The sequence below is a fragment of the Leucoraja erinacea genome, chromosome 38 (assembly GCF_028641065.1).
Source record: "Leucoraja erinacea ecotype New England chromosome 38, Leri_hhj_1, whole genome shotgun sequence".
NCBI lineage: Eukaryota > Metazoa > Chordata > Chondrichthyes > Rajiformes > Rajidae > Leucoraja > Leucoraja erinaceus.
In genome coordinates, this window is record NC_073414.1 from 6,026,431 (window position 1) to 6,044,689 (window position 18,259).

Here is an 18,259-nt window from a genome sequence, read left to right on the forward strand (position 1 = left end):
CAGAACCAGGGGCCACACAGTCTTAGAATAACGGGGAGGCCATTTAAGACTGAGATGAGAAAGAGTTGTGAATTTGTGGAATTCCTTGGATGGATTTAAGAGAGTTAGATAGAAGTCTAGGGGTTAGTGGAATCAAGGGATATGGGGAGAAGGCAGAATACCTCTTGGATAGGAAAGTACTAGCCATAAGGAGGGATTGGTCAAACCTGGACTTTTTTTTCTCAGGAGTAATGGAGGACGATGGGCAACTTGACCGAAGCAGATGCAATTATAAGGCAGAGCCATTTCCCCCAGTGGTAATTTCAAGTACAAATAGGCAGGGGGATACGTACAAGTGAGAGGGAAAATGTTGAAAGGAGTTTTTCTTGTATACAGAGCGGTAGGTGCCTGGAACATGCTACCAGGAGGGATAGAAGTAGATACAATACCAATGTTTAAGACACATTTCAACAGACATACCAACATACAGGGTGACCAGTAGAGAGATACACACTATTGCAGGCGGGAGGAATTAGTTAATCTGGCATCATAGCACAGACATGATGGGTTGAATGGCCTGTTCTTGTGCTGTACTGTTCGACCTTCTATAATACATCAACCTAAGGGGACTAGCAGGCAAGGACATTGTTTTCAAACTTGAAGCGCTGAACAGAATTAAGGCCTCTTGATTGGAATGGGTTGAGCATAGAGCAAGCATGCAAGATAAACAGAATTATCACACAACCAGTCAAAATGAAAGAAATCATCCTGAAACAGATTCTTTGCTGAAGCTGGGTGCGACGGCCTGCATTCCTGGTGCTGTTTGGACGTGTCACTCGAGCAAACTTAACTTAAGGAAAAAAGCTTCCAAATGGGTTGGCTAGCATTGATCAGACAAATGATCAGAAGCGCCAGGGAAACGGAGGCAGGGCTGCAAACCATTTGCCGTTTGCAGAGTTTACTCACCGACTGACAGGATACAAGTCTGAACGTCATGGTCACCCAGATGACAAAGATCACTGAAGCTGAGGAAAGAACACAAACACTTGGTCAAGAAACTCTTCACTCTGCAATAAAGCAGGACAAAAAGTGAAACATTGTTAGATTGACATCAAATAACTGAACTTCTCTGGAGACATTAAAGAATTTTAAAAACAAATTCTGTCTCTCCAACTACCCTATTCTGATTTTCACCTTTCTACTTGATCATAACACACCATCCTTATTCAGTGGGAATGAAGGCTACCCATAACCAACCCTCTATGAACAGCCTGTTATCTAATTGACTTGGAGAACATAAAACATGAGACTTCATTTTCTTCCTCCAACAGAAATGTAACAACCAAGATGGGTGCCCCAAAAGAATGAATGGGCTGGACTTGTATTCACTGGAATTTAGAAGGATGAGAGGATATCTTATAGAAACATATAAAATTAAGGGATTGGACAAGCTAGATGCTGGAAACATGTTCCCGATGTTGGGAGAGTCCAAAACCGTGGACCACAGTTTAATAATTTGGGATAGGCCATTTAGAACGGAGATGAGGAAAAGCTTTTTCACCCAGAGAGTTGTGAATTTGTGGAATTCTCTGCCTCAGAAGGCAGTGGAGGCCGATTCACTGGATGCATTCAAAAGAGTGTTAGATAGAGCTCAAGGGATATGGGGAGAAGGCAGGAACGGGGTACTGATTGCGGATGATCAGCCATGATCACATTTCGATGGCGGTGCTGGCTCAAAGGGCTGAATGGTCTACTCCTGCACCTATTTTCTATATTTCTAAAAAGGTTAGATGTGCATTTTTAATCGCAGACCCACGCAGGGATAATTGGTTGGGTCAGCATCCAGATTTTGATGTGCCCCTGCTGATCCAAATACTTAGCACTGCGCCTGAAGAAGGGTTTCGGCCCGAAACGTTGCCTATTTCCTTCGCTCCATAGATGCTGCTGCACCCGCTGAGTTTCTCCAGCTTTTTTGTGTAACCTTCGATTCTCCAGCATCTGCAGTTCCTTCTTAAACACTTAGCACTGAGTGACCAGTTGATAGATCTGTGACTAATCTAAATATAATCCAGAATGGATCTTTGAACCTAGACAGTTATTGCCTGAAAATGCAGCACAGCTGTTTAATGCTGAGCACATAACTGCTGGGATGGATTATAAAATAGAATCAATGGATAAAGCTCCTCCTCTGCCTGAGAGAAAGAACAAATACTTTTCACTTGGCATCTTTCCCCATTCATCAGATCCAAGGAGTGCACGTGACTGCATTTTATGTTTGGACTTCACCCTGTGACCTCATGGGTTTGCTCCCACCTCCCAAAGACGTGCAGATCCGTAGGTTAATTGCCCATAGTGTGTAGATAACGGACTTGGGATAACATAGAGCAAGGGTTCCCAACCTGGGGTAGATTTACCCCCCAGGGAGTAAATGTCGCCTACCCAGGGGGTAAATTTGTTGATTCTGGATTTGTAGCTATTTTTTCTCATTGACTGACTGTGTCTGGTTCTGGTATACCGGTATCTGTTCATCATTAGTTGTTCATAAATAAGTGAAGTAACATTGTTTATGTGCTATTAAAGTTGCCTGGGGTAAACGGGACAAAAAAAGTTGGAAACCCCTGACATGGAGCTCGTGTGCATGAGTGAGCAATAGTTGGCGAGGACTAGGTGGGCTGAAGGGCCATTTCCATGCAATATCTCTAAACCAATGTGTGTTAATTTCCAGCAACCCTTTTGCTGTCTTTGTGATTCCATCATGCTTGTGCTGGCAACAGTTCTGTGGTCGTAGTTGATTTCAGACCATCTTGAAAATGCTGGTTGTAATCTTAATTGTAAAGCATAATTTGTTTTTGGAAAGGGGTAATAAAGTAATTATTTCAGTTGGTACAAAACTGATGGCCAAACTGACACCCGACATGGAACAAGAACAAAGAAAGGTACATCAGCCCAGGGTTTGAGTGAAGTAAAATGAGGCAGGGTTTAGACTCCTGAGCTAAATATAGCAGCTCCCACTGTGGGCACTGGCTCAGGCTGAGCACTGAACATCAAACCACAATTAAAACATTTAAATGCAAGTGATTTTATGAAATAAAAGGATTAAAATCGAAATAGTGTACAGGAATGCCCGGAGAAAACCCACGCGGTCACAGGGTGAACATGCCAACTCCACAAAGACAGCATCCGAGGTCAGGATCGAACCCAGGTCTCGGGCGTTGCGAGGCTGCAACTCGGCCGTTGTGCCATTCTGCTTTCCCTCCCAAACAGCTCCCAATTAATTTACTATAAGACTCACCAAAAACAGCAAATATTAACGTGTTGGTAAAATGCCGGTACAGCGAAAGTTTCACCAGAGTTCTTCGGAGTTTCAGCTGCTTCATTGTCTGGGATAGGCTTACGAAGATGTACAAGGAGTCAAGGAAACTATTTGTGTGTGTCAAAAAGCAATTGAGATTTCCTGGCTGGAAAATCCCCTCATTCACATTACAGGTACAGATTAATGACCACAATATAAGCAGCTCTTAACTAACATTTTGGGACCAACCCTTAACTGAACATAGCAGTGTACCCTTAACTGAACATAGCACATATAGCAGGAAAAAAAAAAATTGTTAATTGGGGTACAGAGAACTAGAAAATTCAGAATGGAAAATTGAAACAGTTAAGCGTTTATAAGCGCACACCTCCAGATTCAGGTAGTTTCTTCCCAGCTCTTGTCAGGTTGCCGAACCATTCTACCTACAACTACAGAGCCGTCCCGAGTAGACAAGTCCACTTCATTGAAGACGCTCGGACTATATATGATCAGGCTTTACTGGACTTTGTTAGTCACGTTATTCCCTTTCTCATGTATCTGAACACTGTGGATGGCTTGATTGTAATCCTATATGGTCTTTCCGCTGACTGGTTAGCACGCAACAAGCGCTTTTCACTGTACCTCACTACATGTGACAATAAATTAAACTCAAACTGTTTTCTGCTTAAACAGCACATCAGATTTGTGTGTCGAGGTGCTTGATGAGGCTAATATAGTCCACTAAAACTCTGTGAAGGGTAATGTTTGACTGGATGTGCAACTGGGTAGTTGGGGATGTAGGTGGTACAATTCCTCCCCAATTTGCATCTTGCTTCTCTTCCAATGAAGAGTCTCCCAATTGCTCTCCCTCTCCATGTTAGTTGAGTGTGGGGCGTCACTTCCTATCAACCAGCTGGTGACAGAAACATAGAAAATAGGTGCAGGAGGAGGCCATTCGGCCCTTCAATACAGCACTGTCATTCATCGTGATCATGGCTGATCATCACCAATCAATAACCCGTGCCTGCCTTCTCCCCATATCCCTTGATTCCACTAGCCCCTAGAGCTCTATCTAACTCTCCCTTAAATCCATCCAGTGATTTGGCCTCCACTGCCCTCTGTGGCAGGGAATTCCACAAATTCACAACTCACTGGGTGGAAAAGTTTTTTCTCAACTCAGTCTTAAATGGCCTCCCCTTTATTCTAAGACTGGTTCTGGATTCACCCAACATGGGGAACATTTTTCCTGCATCTAGCTTGTCCAGTCCTTTTATAATGTTATATGTTTCTATAAGATTCCCCCTCATCCTTCTAAACCTGTGAATACAAGCGTAGTCTTTTCAATCTTTTCTCATATGACAGTCCCGCCATCCCAGGGATCAATCTCGTGAACCTACGCTGCACTGCCTCAATCACAAGGATGTCCTTCCTCAAATTAGGAGACCAAAACTGTACACAATACTCCAGATGTGGTCTCACCAGAGCCCTCTACAACTGCAGAAGAACCTATTTACTCCTACACTGAAATCTAGACGATGTTATATCTTTTCCAAGGAGGTGTGGAAAACATTGTTGATATATATCCTCTACCCTCTTGGTATGCCACAGTGTTTAATACAAAAAAAAAGTGATCTTTCCATGCACACTGAATGCAAACTAGCCAAGCGTCAGTAGGATATCCACCAGTAGAGTGAAGAGTCTAGTATAGCAAGAGGAATGGCAGCCAGGAGGACTATATCATCCTGATTCTACGAAACAGAAAGACAGAGAATATACAAGAGTAGAGCAAGGAAATAGCATCGCATACAAACACAAGCATACAGCGTGCAGCAATTTAATCTCTATCAATTAGCTATCAAGATATAATTGTTTAAGAAAGAACTGCAGGTGCTGGAAAATTGAAGGTAGACAAAATGCTGGAGTAACACAGCGAGTGAAGCAGCATCTATGGAGAGAAGGAATTGGTGATGTTTCTGAAGAAGGGTCTCAACCTGAAACTTCATCAATGCCTTCTCCCCATAAATGCTGCCTCACCCTCTGCGTTACTCCAGCATTTTTGTGTCTACCCTCAAGATATAATTATTGCATCTGAGCAGTCAGTTTTCACTTGATGAAAGATCATCCACCTGAAAATTCACATCAATTATCAAATGTTCTATCGGTTATCCATCTAGCTTGACAGTCCTTCCATAAGCTAAGGTATCGTCCGACCCATCTCTACCCCTTTGCCGACATTAAGTTTTGCCAATGGACTAGTGTGCTGTTACTAAGAACTATATTCTGCATCTTCCTTATTGCTCTACCGATTGTAGTAGAGTTTAACTTCATTGTATTGATTGGTGAATAGTATGATCTGATCATTGGATAGGATGCAAAACAAAGTTTTTTTACTGTACCTTGGTACATGTGACAATTATAAACATAAACCTCAATGTTAACTGCGTTTTGCTATCTCTGCAGATGCTGCCTGACCTGCTGAGTGTCTCCAGCATTTGTTTTTTTTTAAATTTCAGATTTTCCCCTTTTCCTTGTCCAAAACCCAGTATTTAGATTAGACTTTCATCCATAGATGCATAGATGCTAAATGCATTTCGTTGTCTCTGTACTGTACACTGACAATGACAATTAAAATTGAATCTGAATCTGAGATAGAAGGGAAAAACTGACACGTCATCATTCCAATTCTAGCTAATACTTAGCATGTTTTTATTTTCTGTTTCATGCAAATTTACGTGACATTTTCAATCTGAATTATTAATTGTAGCGAATTTTTAGCAGACAGAATTGAGGGGGAGAATCTAACTTTCCCCCATTTAAATGCTGGAGTAACTGTTTAGTTTCTTGGGCATAGGTTTGACAAGCCATAGCGAACCAGACAAGCTGCATCATGAGTAGAACAAGCATTAACACAAAGCTTCGGAAAGTTGTGTAGAAAATAACTCATGAGGGGGGGGGGGAGGGGGGAGTGAGTGAAATAAAAGGATATCCACCAAACAATGCAGGAGTCTATTAGCGCAAGAGAAATCTCACAGATGGTCATGGCTGCCATGGAACGATCCTGAAGAGGGACATCAGAGTTAGTTTGCAACCAGTAGAGACTAACCCAAGGGATGCTTTATACACCCTAAAAAGTTTTTACCTGCTGCCCAAAGGAATGGCATTACTGCATCACGACAGTTATGTCGACTGAAGATAAGACACAAAAAGCTGGAGTAACTCAGAGGGACAGGCAGCATCTCTGGAGAGAAAGGATAGGTGACGTTGCAGGTCGAGACCCTCCTTCGGACCCTGGTCGACTGTCATGACTCTCAATCTTGTTAACCGAGTTGGTCTTGGGATCTCTTTTGTTTAAGAAGGAACTGCAGATGCTTGAAAATCGAAGGTAGACAAAAGTGCTGGAGAAACTCAGTGGGTGCGGCAGCATCTATGGAGTGAAGGAAATAGGCAGCGTTTCGGGCCGAAACCCTTCTTCAGACTGATGTAAGGTGGGGTACGGGAAGAAGAAAGGAAGAAAGGAACATTGACTTCTGCAATTTCCGGTAGCTCTTATTGTCTCCTCCCCTTCTCAGCTCTCTGGCTCCTCCTCTTCCTTTCTTCTACCTGCCCCCCCACCCTACATCAGTCTGAAGAAGGGTTTTGGCCCGAAACGTTGCCCATTTCCTTTGCTCCATAGATGCTGCCTCACCCGCTGAGTTTCTCCAGCACTTATGTCTACCTTGGGATCTCTTCTGTTGCCTTGACTCCAGGTTTTAGTTTAGTTTAGAGATGCAGCGTGGAAACAGACCCTTTGGCCCACCGAGTCCGCGCCGACCAGCGATCCCCGCACACTTACACTATCCTACACACACTAGGGTCAATTTCCAATTATACCAAGCCAAATTCACCTACAAACCTGTACGCCTTTGGAGTGTGGTAGGAAACAGGAGAAAACCCACAAGGCAAACCTCTGGATTCTTTCTGCATGGAGAGAAAGCAGCCCAGAGATGGGGAACTTGTCTGATGCACTGGGTTTGGGAAGTCGGTATAAATGACCCAGTATTCCTCTGGGTAGATCAAATGAGAATGTATATCCACTTTCACTGCAGGCAGTTTATAATCACACTACAACTTAGGGGACACATTGCTCAGTCGCCATAAAATAGTCAATTTTCGGCGATCATATTTTTGCTAGCCTGAATTTGCAATTTTGCATTAAAAAGTGTTCAACTGATCCAACAAATAACTTAGTCAAATTAGAGAGACATTAGAGTCATACAATCATTTATGGATTGACGTTGAGAGTTGACTGCATTTATTACGCATTCTTTATTGCTCTTGAGGAAGTGACAATAAATTACCTTTCTGAACCACAGCAATGAAGATGAACCAGGGGCTATTACAAGATTCTGATCCTGAAATGATGGAATGTTAAATCATGCACAAGTCAGGACTGCATGAGATTTTGAAGTTACTTTAGTGGCGATTCCATGCATCTTAATGTCATGTGTTTGCGAGTTACAGAGGAAAACTTGGCAGGCTTCTGTAACGAGGCCATGCAGGACACTTAACCCTGTGAAGGGGTCCCATTTATCCCGTCAACCCTCCAGTAATTCACTGGTAGCCCCACAAAATGGAAACCTCGAATTAACTGGCAAATTATAATAACAATAAATGTCGAGCAGGAAAAAGCATCAAAACCAATCTCAAATCTGTTCTTAGAAACATAGAAACATAGAAATTAGGTGCAGGAGTAGGCCATTCGGCCCTTCGAGCCTGCACCGCCATTCAATATGATCATGGCTGATCATCCAACTCAGTATCCCGTACCTGTCTTCTCTCCATACCCCCTGATCCCCTTAGCCACAAGGGCCACATCTAACTCCCTCTTAAATATAGCCAATGAACTGGCCTCAACTACCCTCTGTGGCAGAGAGTTCCAGAGATTCACCACTCTCTGTGTGAAAAAAGTTCTTCTCTCTCGGTTTTAAAGGATTTCCCCCTAATCCTTAAGCTGTGACCCCTTGTCCTGGACTTCCCTAACATCGGGAACAATCTTCCTGCATCTAGCCTGTCCAACCCCTTAAGAATTTTGTAAGTTTCTATAAGATCCCCTCTCAATCTCCTAAATTCTAGAGAGTATAAACCAAGTCTATCCAGTCTTTCTTCATAAGACAGTCCTGACATCCCAGGAATCAGTCTGGTGAACCTTCTCTGCACTCCCTCTATGGCAGTGCATTCTTGTTCCATGTTCACTTTTCAGTCATGAATCAGAGATATTTCTGGGCGATTCACATATTTCCTCATGAGGTTGTGGTACAGCACTGGGCTGTAAAGTTAAAAGTTAACACACTGACCCGACACAACTGTCCAATTTAACTTTGCTAACCTAGACACCTTAGTACAGCACTGCATTTTATTCAATGCATTAAGGAAATTCTTTATTTCTTTTTTGAAAATACTATAATCTTAGGGTTGTGCCTCCACACCTCACTCTGCACGTTAAGTTTGTGCAGGTGGCAGTTTTACTCGGCACTCTCACGAAAGCCCTAGGGGACAGTTCAACAGCAGCATGGTCACAGAACTGGTGAATCAACTTTGAGAGTTGGAGGATGATTGAGATCATAAGGCTGACTGGACTCGGGGAGCAATAAGGAAAATAAATGACCCAGTCGACAATTAAGGACAGAACAAATATTCAACTGGGCTCCTATAACTCAACACTGATCCAGAATCAAATCTGGCATGTTTCTTTAACAGGTCACATTCAATTTCATTGCACACTTGTGTGTGAAAGATCTTGGTTTTGTTAAGACAAAAATACAAATTGCTTGTAGCTCAGCAGGTCAGGCAGCATTCCTGGAGAATGTGGATAGATAATGCTTTGGTTGGGACACTCCTTCAGACTGACTGACAAGGGATGGGGGAGAGATAAGAGAAATCTAGAAGAGATTCTTAAAAAACTCTTACAAATAGCGGAGTCAGGGGATATGGGGAGAAGGCAGGAACTGGGTACTGATTTGGGGGATGATCAGCCATGATCACATTGAATGGCGGTGCTGGCTCGAAGGGCCAAATGGCCTACTCCTGCACCTGTTGTCTATTGTCTAAGAGAGGGGAGGGTCAGGCCTAAGCATGGCAGTAATATGCAAAGATCTTTGGTCATATGTGAACAGAGGTGAGGGGAGAGGAGGGGTGGGTCCTGAGCCGCTGAGTTACTCGAGCAGTGTGTGTCCTTTTTTGTAAACTACCATCTGTAGTTCCTCGTTTCTACTTCTTGGTTATGTTAAATGAAGAAATAGACAGTCTCTGCAGAATCTCACACCCAACAGATCATTTACAGCTGTGTTTCCAGCTTGGGCCGTGCAGATACGCTACGTGTATTTAAAGTTACGATAGTTAAATCTGGATCACAAAAAAAGATTGTTTTAATTTAACAAACAGCTGGTTTAAAAAAAAAATAACCTTAAGCAACAAGCACTGCCATTAACTCTGTAATTATCATCCTCTTGCTGAATCTTATTGAAAATTCCAAGTTAGCTCTAGTTTCTTACCACAGATACTCTTAGGACTCCCTCTACTGATGAAAACAGCAAGTACAGCAGACCGATGCCCACTACTTGATATGATGTGGTTCCCAGCCGAGGCCTGTTTAAATGGCAAAGAATATTTAATTACACACACTATCTAACATCCACTTCCACAAATGACCTTGTGATGAAGAAAAGCCTAACACAGAACAACATTCCGCCAGAGTGGAGCACTGGGTCGGAAGGAACCACAGGCTTTTTCCTCCGAGGTCGGTGAGGTTAAAAAAAAAGAGGGTATGGATTTAAAATTTGGACAGTGGAAATTTGCTTTTTGTTCTTTTCATTGCTTGTAAATATTGATTGTAATGTCCAATTGTTTGATAATTTCGATTTTGTTACTATGTCTTTAATGTCTTTACTTGTTCGGAATAAATAAAATAAATAAATAAATAAAATGGGAGGGGAAAGATTTAAAGAGGATCAGAGGTTCCGATTTTTCACATGAAGGGTGATGCTTATAAGTAGCGAGTTGCCAAAAGAAGAGGGAGAGGTGGGAACATTTAAGACATTTGGACAGGTGCCTGGACAGGTGACAGGACGACTAGGAAAGGCTGAGAGGGGAGAGGGCCAAATGAATGCAAATGGGGCTAGCTCAAGTAGGCACATTGGTCGGCATGGATAGTTTGGGAAGAGCCCATTTCCGTGCAGAATGACTAATAACACCCCTTGCTCTACCAACACATCAATCTAGCAAAGATGGAGATTGAAAGTCTTATTTTCATAATATCATATCTTTTCTCATATTCCTTGATGACTTAGCTGGTGGTCATTTGGCCCACAGAGTCTATGCTAGCTCAAAGAGCAATCCTATCAGAGCAATCTATTCTCATTCACGTGCCCTTCAACTCCAACATGGCCCCACTATTATGCACCTAACCAGGAGCAATTTACAGTAAACACTTACACTTGCGGGCAGCCCTTCTTAGGGATGTGTGGAAACTGGACCACTGGAGAAAACAGAGGCACTCGTAGGGAGAATGTACAATGCGCACACCACAAGGACCAGAATGAATTCACAAGGTCATAGTAGAAATAGGCCATTCGGCCCATCAAGTCTACTCAACCATTTAATCATGGCTGATCTATCTCTCCCTCCTAATCCCATTCTCCTGCCTTCTCCCCATAACCTCTGACACCTGTACTAATCAAGCATCTATTTCTGCCTTACAAATATCCACTGACTTGGCCTCTACAGCCTTCTGTGGCAACGAATTCCACTGCTTAAGCTTTAAGACAGCAGCAACACATGCGGCATCATTTAAGTATCCCACAGGCATCTCCGAGGCTGCTTGGCTCAGTTCTGCAGTGCATGCCAGCTTTAAGAGCACGGCAAAACTCAAGAGAAACTCAGGAAAACACCTTACTTGACTATTCCGTAGCCAAGTGCAGCGATAATGACCAGGATCCGAGCAAGGGTGCGTTTCACGGCTGACAGCAGCTCTGCAAAGACCACTGCCCCATGAACTGCAAATGAAAAGCAGGCTTTAATTCACAATATTTCAGCACACAATATTTACTAGTCAAGTCGCATTTATTTATACAGCACATTTAAAAAACAACTCTCGTTGGCCAAAGTGCTTTACATTTGTTATAAGAATAGTATAAACAAGCAGAACTACATACATATATACATATAGCCCTCGCTCAGTGGACGTCAGGAAAGGCTTGGGAGTATAGATAAGATTTTTGTCTCGACTTAAAGGAGTCGATGGAGGGGGCAGTTCTGATAGGAAGGGGGATGCTGTTCCACAGTCTAGGAGGTGCAACCGCAAAGGCACGGTCGCCCCTGAGCTTATACCCAGACCCGGGGATATTCAGCTGCCCCAAGTCAGCCGATCTGAGGGACCTGGAGGTGGAGTGGTGGGCGAGAAGACTTTTAATGTAGGAGGGGGCAAGCCCATTGAGGGCTTTGTAGACATAGACGAGGGTCTTGAAATGTATACGGAACCACACAGGGAGCCAGTGGAGAGAGGCCAGGATCGGGGTTAATGTGGTCACTTTTCCGGGTGCCTGTCAGGAGTCTCGCTGCGGCGTTTTGGACCAGTTGCAGGCGGGACAGGGAAGATTGGCTGATGCAAGTGTAAAGAGAGTTGCAGCAATCTAGGCGGGATTACTTACTAAACAACTCTCTTGCCCCAATCCACCATGCTAGCTCACATCATTTTAAAAAAAATCCAGCAATAAAAAAATACATATGGTGTAAAATCAAAGACATTTTTAAAGTTAATTTTTAACCCGTGCTCCTGAGCCATTATGGATTTGTGATGGTGGCTGGACCTGGAGCACTTATTCAACCCCTAATTGTCGGACTTGTCCATCGAACCACATCTGAAACCTTGCAGCTTTCAGCAAAGCACCCAAGAATGAGCGGCTATCTGGTTTCATCTTTTCTTGGTCACTGAGGTCCAAAGACAAATCCATTTTTGTCAAGATCAAGAAATGGGACATATAGGGATGTTGGTTGTTTAAGAAGGAACTGCAGCAGATGCTGGAAAATCGAAGGTAGACAAAAATGCTGGAGAAACTCAGCGGGTGCAGCAGCATCTATGGAGCGAAGGAAATAGGCAACATTTCGGGTTGGAACCCTTCTTCAGACAAAGTGTATACAAACAAGGGTTTCGACCCCAAACCAGACCCATTTCCTTCGCTCCATAGATGCTGCCTCACCCGCTGAGTTTCTCCAGCATTTGTGTACACCTAGGGATGAGAGTTATCACCTGATACACAACATTGTAGTCAAGACAATGAGTGGGAGCCCTGGTTGCTTAACATCCACCCACTCCACTTCTGAACCCATCAACAAAATTAACACGTGTTCAAGAAGGAACTGCTGATGCTGGAAAATCGAAGGTACACAAAAATGCTGGAGAAACTCAGCAGGTGCAGCAGCATCTATGGAGCGAAGGAAATAGGCAACGTTTTGGTCCAAAACGTTACCCATTTCCTTCGTTCCATAGATGCTGCTGCACCCGCTGAGTTTCTCCAGCATTTTTGTGTACCAACGAAATTAACACTGCGGATTTGCTCGGAAAAGATATATACCTGATACACCCAGCCGTGAGATACTTTGGAATTCTGCATAGAAGACGGCTTTTTCCAGCATTCCAAGCAAGATGATCCCTCCAATCCAGAACTGTATCCTCAGCAAATCCTTCCAGTAGCAGGCTAAAAGGAGGAGCCAAACCAGACTGTAGAGCACGTAGATGATACACATCACCATGTAAAACTGCAGGAAGATAAACAGCAAGTCAGGCTGTATGATCCAGCCTATGTAACACTTAGGACAAATAACACCAGGCACACAACATAAGCTGCACGGAAACAAAATGGAGTAGGAAATATCTCAGGATTGTGTTTTAACGTCTGTTGTATTCAGCTTTGAATTCCTTATTGAATTTATTGGTGGCCATCTTGTAATTCCTTCAGGTCACCGCCTATTTCTGCCTCCATTTGCAAATGTGTGCACAGAAAATCTGACTGCCCTGATGATAGATTATGTGTTCGGTTGGATTTTTGCAAGCAAATCGTTTCATTACTGTTTGGCTTTTAATTACTGTCCGGCTGTGATTATAGAATAGAATAGAATAGTTTCTTTATTGTCACTGTAACATGAACCACGTACAACGAAATTTAAAATGTCAGCCAGTCAGTGCAGCATTCAAACATTTCTAAAAGCTAACGATACATACAAGGTAAAATATTAAAGATAAACAACTAAATAAATATCACGGACAAAGCACTCATACACACCCAACCCTCCATCCTTCTGTCGATTCCACAGTTACCACAGTCCCTTAGTCTGTATCGCCCCTGCGTTCCTTGGCGGCTACATTTAGTGCTTTTATAGCAGTGGGGTAAAAACTGTTTTTTAGTCTATTTGTCCTTGTCCTTGTAGATCTGTACCGTCTGCCTGACGGCAACAGTTCAAACAGGGAGTGTCCGGGGTGGGAAATGTCCTTTATGATATTCTGGGATTTTTTGATGCAGCGGGAACTGTGTAAGTCCTCCAAGGTAAGGAGAGGGCAGCCGACAATCCTCTGGGCGTTGTCAATGGCCCTCTGGAGCGCTTTCCCCTGAGCCGCTGTGCAGCTAGTGTACCACACGCATACACAGTATGTTAGTATGCTCTCAATGGAGCACCGATAAAAGGACAGCAGCAGTCTCTGAGTGATGTTATTCTTCCTGAGCACCCTCAGGAAGTGCAGTCTCTGCTTCAATTTTGAATTCAGTGAATTCAATTTTGAATTCACTGAAATAACCAGATGGGATTAATTATCCTTTAAAACAATGTTGGCAAACTGCTGCCCATGAGGCTTGTGCTAAACTTACGATCATTAGTGGCCATTGCGAGGCAGAGATGTATCCATAGGGTCCTACCATTTCCACTTCTACTGCAAAGAGATAAATGATAGCAATCAATACAGAGGCCAGGGTATGAAATAGGCTTATACAAACATGCATATATTGAGGCCACGTACTCATTCACACATTGAACATCCCCTTCATTATTTGCATTGGAAAGATTTATGCAAACATTATTGATCTGGGCAGGACATTACCTCTCATCAAGAATCTATATCAACAGGTGGGATCCGTAGCAAAATTTAGTTATAACATCTGAACAAAATAAGCCACAGTGATGGGAGGAACAAGGACACCAGCCAGTGGGAAAATAAAATGCTGCCACACAGTCTTACGCAAAGACTATCTACTACATAGCCAAAACGTGGGACTCAAAATGCAGGCCTTTGATGAGCTGCGATCACCATTTCATAATGTGCACTCTCTACACCATATCTGGTTGGAGCAATGATACAAATATCATTTCATGTAGAAACAAGGAAACGTCGATGCTAGGTTACAAAAAAAAGTGCCGGAGTAACTCAGCAGCTGCGGCAGCATCTCTGGTGAAGATGGATAGATGATTCAGGTTGGGACCCTATTAGGTAATTTAAACCACCCCTCCCTCTCAAAACCCCCCCCCCCCCCCTCCTTTCTTCTATCTACCTGCTTCTCTCTCCAGTGCCATACCCGGACTTGCACCCATTTCTTCCCTCCCCCTCTCTTTCCACCCAAATTCCTTTCTCTAGCTTCACAACTCGACAATCCTTTTGTCTCACACATTCATCTTTTTATTTCTGCAATCACCTTCTTATCAAAAACGTAAATCTGAGGAAGGACATTATTGCCATAGAGGGAGTGCAGAGACGGTTCACCAGACTGATTCCTGGGATGTCAGGACTGTCTTATGAAGAAAGACTGGATAGACTTGGTTTATACTCTCTAGAATTCAGGAGATTGAGAGGGGATCTTATAGAAACTTACAAAATTCTTAAGGGGTTGGACAGGCTAGATGCAGGAAGATTGTTCCCGATGTTAGGGAAGTCCAGGACAAGGGGTCGCAGCTTAAGGATAAGGGGGAAATCCTTTAAAACCGAGATGAGAAGAACTTTTTTCACACAGAGAGTGGTGAATCTCTGGAACTCTCTGCCACAGAGGGTAGTTGAGGCCAGTTCATTGGCTATATTTAAGAGGGAGTTAGATGTGGCCCTTGTGGCTAAGGGATCAGGGGGTATGGAGAGAAGGCAGGTACGGGATACTGAGTTGGATGATCAGCCATGATCATATTGAATGGCGGTGCAGGCTCGAAGGGCCGAATGGCCTACTCCTGCACCTAATTTCTATGTTTCCATGTACCTCACCGACGTCCACCTATCACTTGCCAAGTTTTGTTCTGTTCCTTCTTCCTTCCAGCTTCTACCCTCCCTCCCCCCACACAATCAGTCTGATGAAGGGTCCTGACCCAAAACGTCACTCACTCAAGATCTCCAGAGATGCTGCCTGCCCCACCGAATCAGTCCAGCATTGAGCCACTCCAGTTATTCATGCTTCCCAGATTTAGTCCCAGTGGTCGTTCACAAGCAAAATAATACATTATACCAACCACTTTATCACAAAGCCATGTGTAAATTTAAATAGCCAAAAAACAAAATGGTACTGAAAGCCTGCCACCACCTTAATAATACTTCTCATCTTGCCTCATCTACTAGCAATGTTACAAAATTTTGAGATTTTACAAATCAAGTCTGCAAGTTATCCCATCAGATAAAGCATAAAAAGAAGTTTAATTTGACACCTAATTCACTTTCATATCTCAAGTATTTAAAAAATGTTATGGCCATTTTCATACTCGGAAATTAGCATCTTGTTCCCTATTGATTTTCTATGGACATAACAAAATAGCTGTGATCGTGGACAGTCAAAAGCCCATAACCTTCTTAAAAATTAAGAGAACTGAATGAAATTTTCAGTTATCATAGATTTTCAGTTATCATAGATAGATTCTGAAACAAATATAAAATAATCTTACTTGGATGACCTGAAATTAAAGCATATAATTAGTTAGTTACCCAATTGTAGCTAATTTCAAACTTCAATTACTAGATCTAAACATCTATCCATTTCTTAATAAATGATTAACATTTTTAAATAGCCTAAGTGTCCAAATAATATTCACAAATAATTCACAATAAAACATGATTTTTAAATCTCATTTGCATTAATTTATAGGCCAAATGGAAGGAATTTAGTGTTCAATTGCTGTAAATTAAAGTCCATTTTAAATCAGCTTTCTAGTGGGATCCTGTGAACGCGCTGGTTTAGAACGTTCACATTGCGGTAGATTTGTGCCCTCAAATGCCCAGAAAAATACTGCGGGATATAATGGGGCCACAATTAGCTACTCGCAATATTAAACTTTGTATAAAGGGATCTTAAGAAGCCCTTTTTAATGTAAAAATAAACAGCCTACCTTCTGTTGCCCACTGTATGAGATCCGACTGGTTGCCGGCGGTCGGGGGTTTAGAGGTTAATTTTTAAACTACTATAACAATTAGATAAAGCTCTTAAAAGTAATAATGGCTAAAGCGACGGAACGTTCCAGCGATTTTTCGTTAATAATTAACTAGGCTGAACATCCTCGATTTGAACAGCCTAGGGAAAATCGTGTTTTAAACCCGCCCCCCTCTAAACGGCGCCAAAATTGCGCACACGGGCTGGGACAGATTTTCAGCGACGCTTCAGGTATGCTTTGCAACATACCTACATTTACCCATTCCTCTATTCCAAGCTGTAAAGATCTTTGAAAAAATGTCCCCCCAATTTTTGCAATCAATTGATTATGTCCCATTCTGCTTTCCCAGTTTTCATCTTCACAAAATATAAAGATTGGGGGCCCAGGCACAATTGTTGCTCTTGGTTACAAGAGACAGTGGTTGTGGACTGTAACGGTAAAATGATTTCTTCAATCAGACCCATTCCTCTGCAGCCCACTTCTACCTTGTTTGAGATAACAATGTAGTGCATTACTTTACTGTTCTACTGGGAACCTACAATTTAAATGCCAATTTCTGTTTCCAGGGGAGTCAATTAATGGCTTTTTGATTTCAATGATGAAAAGGTATGGAGCATCCTCCCAGGTCTTTGCCACGGAGTCCCGTAAAACCTGTCAACAAAAAGGAATTTAAAACAAAATCAATTCACTGTCAGCAGACTTGAACAATTTAGAATTCATCTTTAGCTTGTTTTAGAGATACAGTGTGGAAACAGGCCTTTCAGCCCACCAGCTATCCCCACAGATTAACACAAAGCTGGGTGGCAGTGTGAGCTGCGAGGAGGTTGCTATAAGGCTGCAGGTCGACTTGGATAGGTTGGGTGAGTGGGCAGATGCAGTATAATGTGGATAAATGTGAGGATATCCACTTTGGTGGCAAGAACAGGAAGGCAGATTATTATCTGAATGATAGGAAAAGGGGAGGTGCAACAAGACCTGGAGTGCTTGTACACCAGTCACTGAAAGTAAGCATGCAGGTACAGTGGGCAGCAAAGAAAGCTAATAGCATGTTGGCCTTCATTGTGAGAGGACTTGAGTATAGGAACAAGGAGGTCCTACTGCAGCTGTACAGGGCCCTGATGAGACCGCACCTGGAGTAGTGTGTGCAATTTTGGTCTCCTAATTTGAGGAAAGACATTATTGCTCTTGATTCAAGAGGGTTAGATTTAGCTCTAAAGGCTAAAGGAATCAAGGGATAGAGGGAGAAAGCAGGAACAGGGTACTGATTTTTGATGATCAGGCATGATCATATCGAATGGCGGTGCTGGCTTGAAGGGCCGAATGGCCTACTCCTGCACCTATTTTTTGTTCTTATGTTTCTACCAAAGACTTAAAGACGTGTGCTCTTCAATGGTTGATAACAAGAAAGTAGAAAAACGTACTGGATGTTTGATTACTCTGCTGGTCCTATTTATCTTTCGATCTTCATTCACCGATTGTTTGTTAGCTTTCTGAAAAAAAAGACAAAGATTATTGTTTGTCGGTATTTGCCCATGTTTCTTGACAACTTGAAGAAGCCACTTTACTGTA

The 18,259-nt window shown here is 42.7% G+C and overlaps 1 protein-coding gene across 2 annotated transcripts in view; it reads right to left on the minus strand.

Moving 5' to 3' along the window:
- zgc:162698 (Transmembrane protein 87A-like) overlaps positions 1 to 18,259 on the minus strand; it is a 42,823-nt gene that overhangs the window by 11,742 nt on the left and 12,822 nt on the right. Inside the window, exons 7-15 of one of the 2 annotated variants that reach the window (XM_055663710.1) lie at positions 18,112 to 18,180; positions 17,230 to 17,341; positions 14,167 to 14,228; positions 12,880 to 13,063; positions 11,202 to 11,301; positions 9,802 to 9,895; positions 4,949 to 5,019; positions 3,272 to 3,378; positions 946 to 1,004 (exon numbers count right to left, since the gene is read on the minus strand). In XM_055663710.1, the coding sequence (XP_055519685.1) occupies positions 946 to 1,004; positions 3,272 to 3,378; positions 4,949 to 5,019; positions 9,802 to 9,895; positions 11,202 to 11,301; positions 12,880 to 13,063; positions 14,167 to 14,228; positions 17,230 to 17,341; positions 18,112 to 18,180 (858 nt within the window). Of the gene's footprint in view, positions 1 to 945; positions 1,005 to 3,271; positions 3,379 to 4,948; positions 5,020 to 6,255; positions 6,330 to 9,801; positions 9,896 to 11,201; positions 11,302 to 12,879; positions 13,064 to 14,166; positions 14,229 to 17,229; positions 17,342 to 18,111; positions 18,181 to 18,259 lie in introns of both variants that reach the window. The other variant, XM_055663709.1, reaches the window with a different exon arrangement.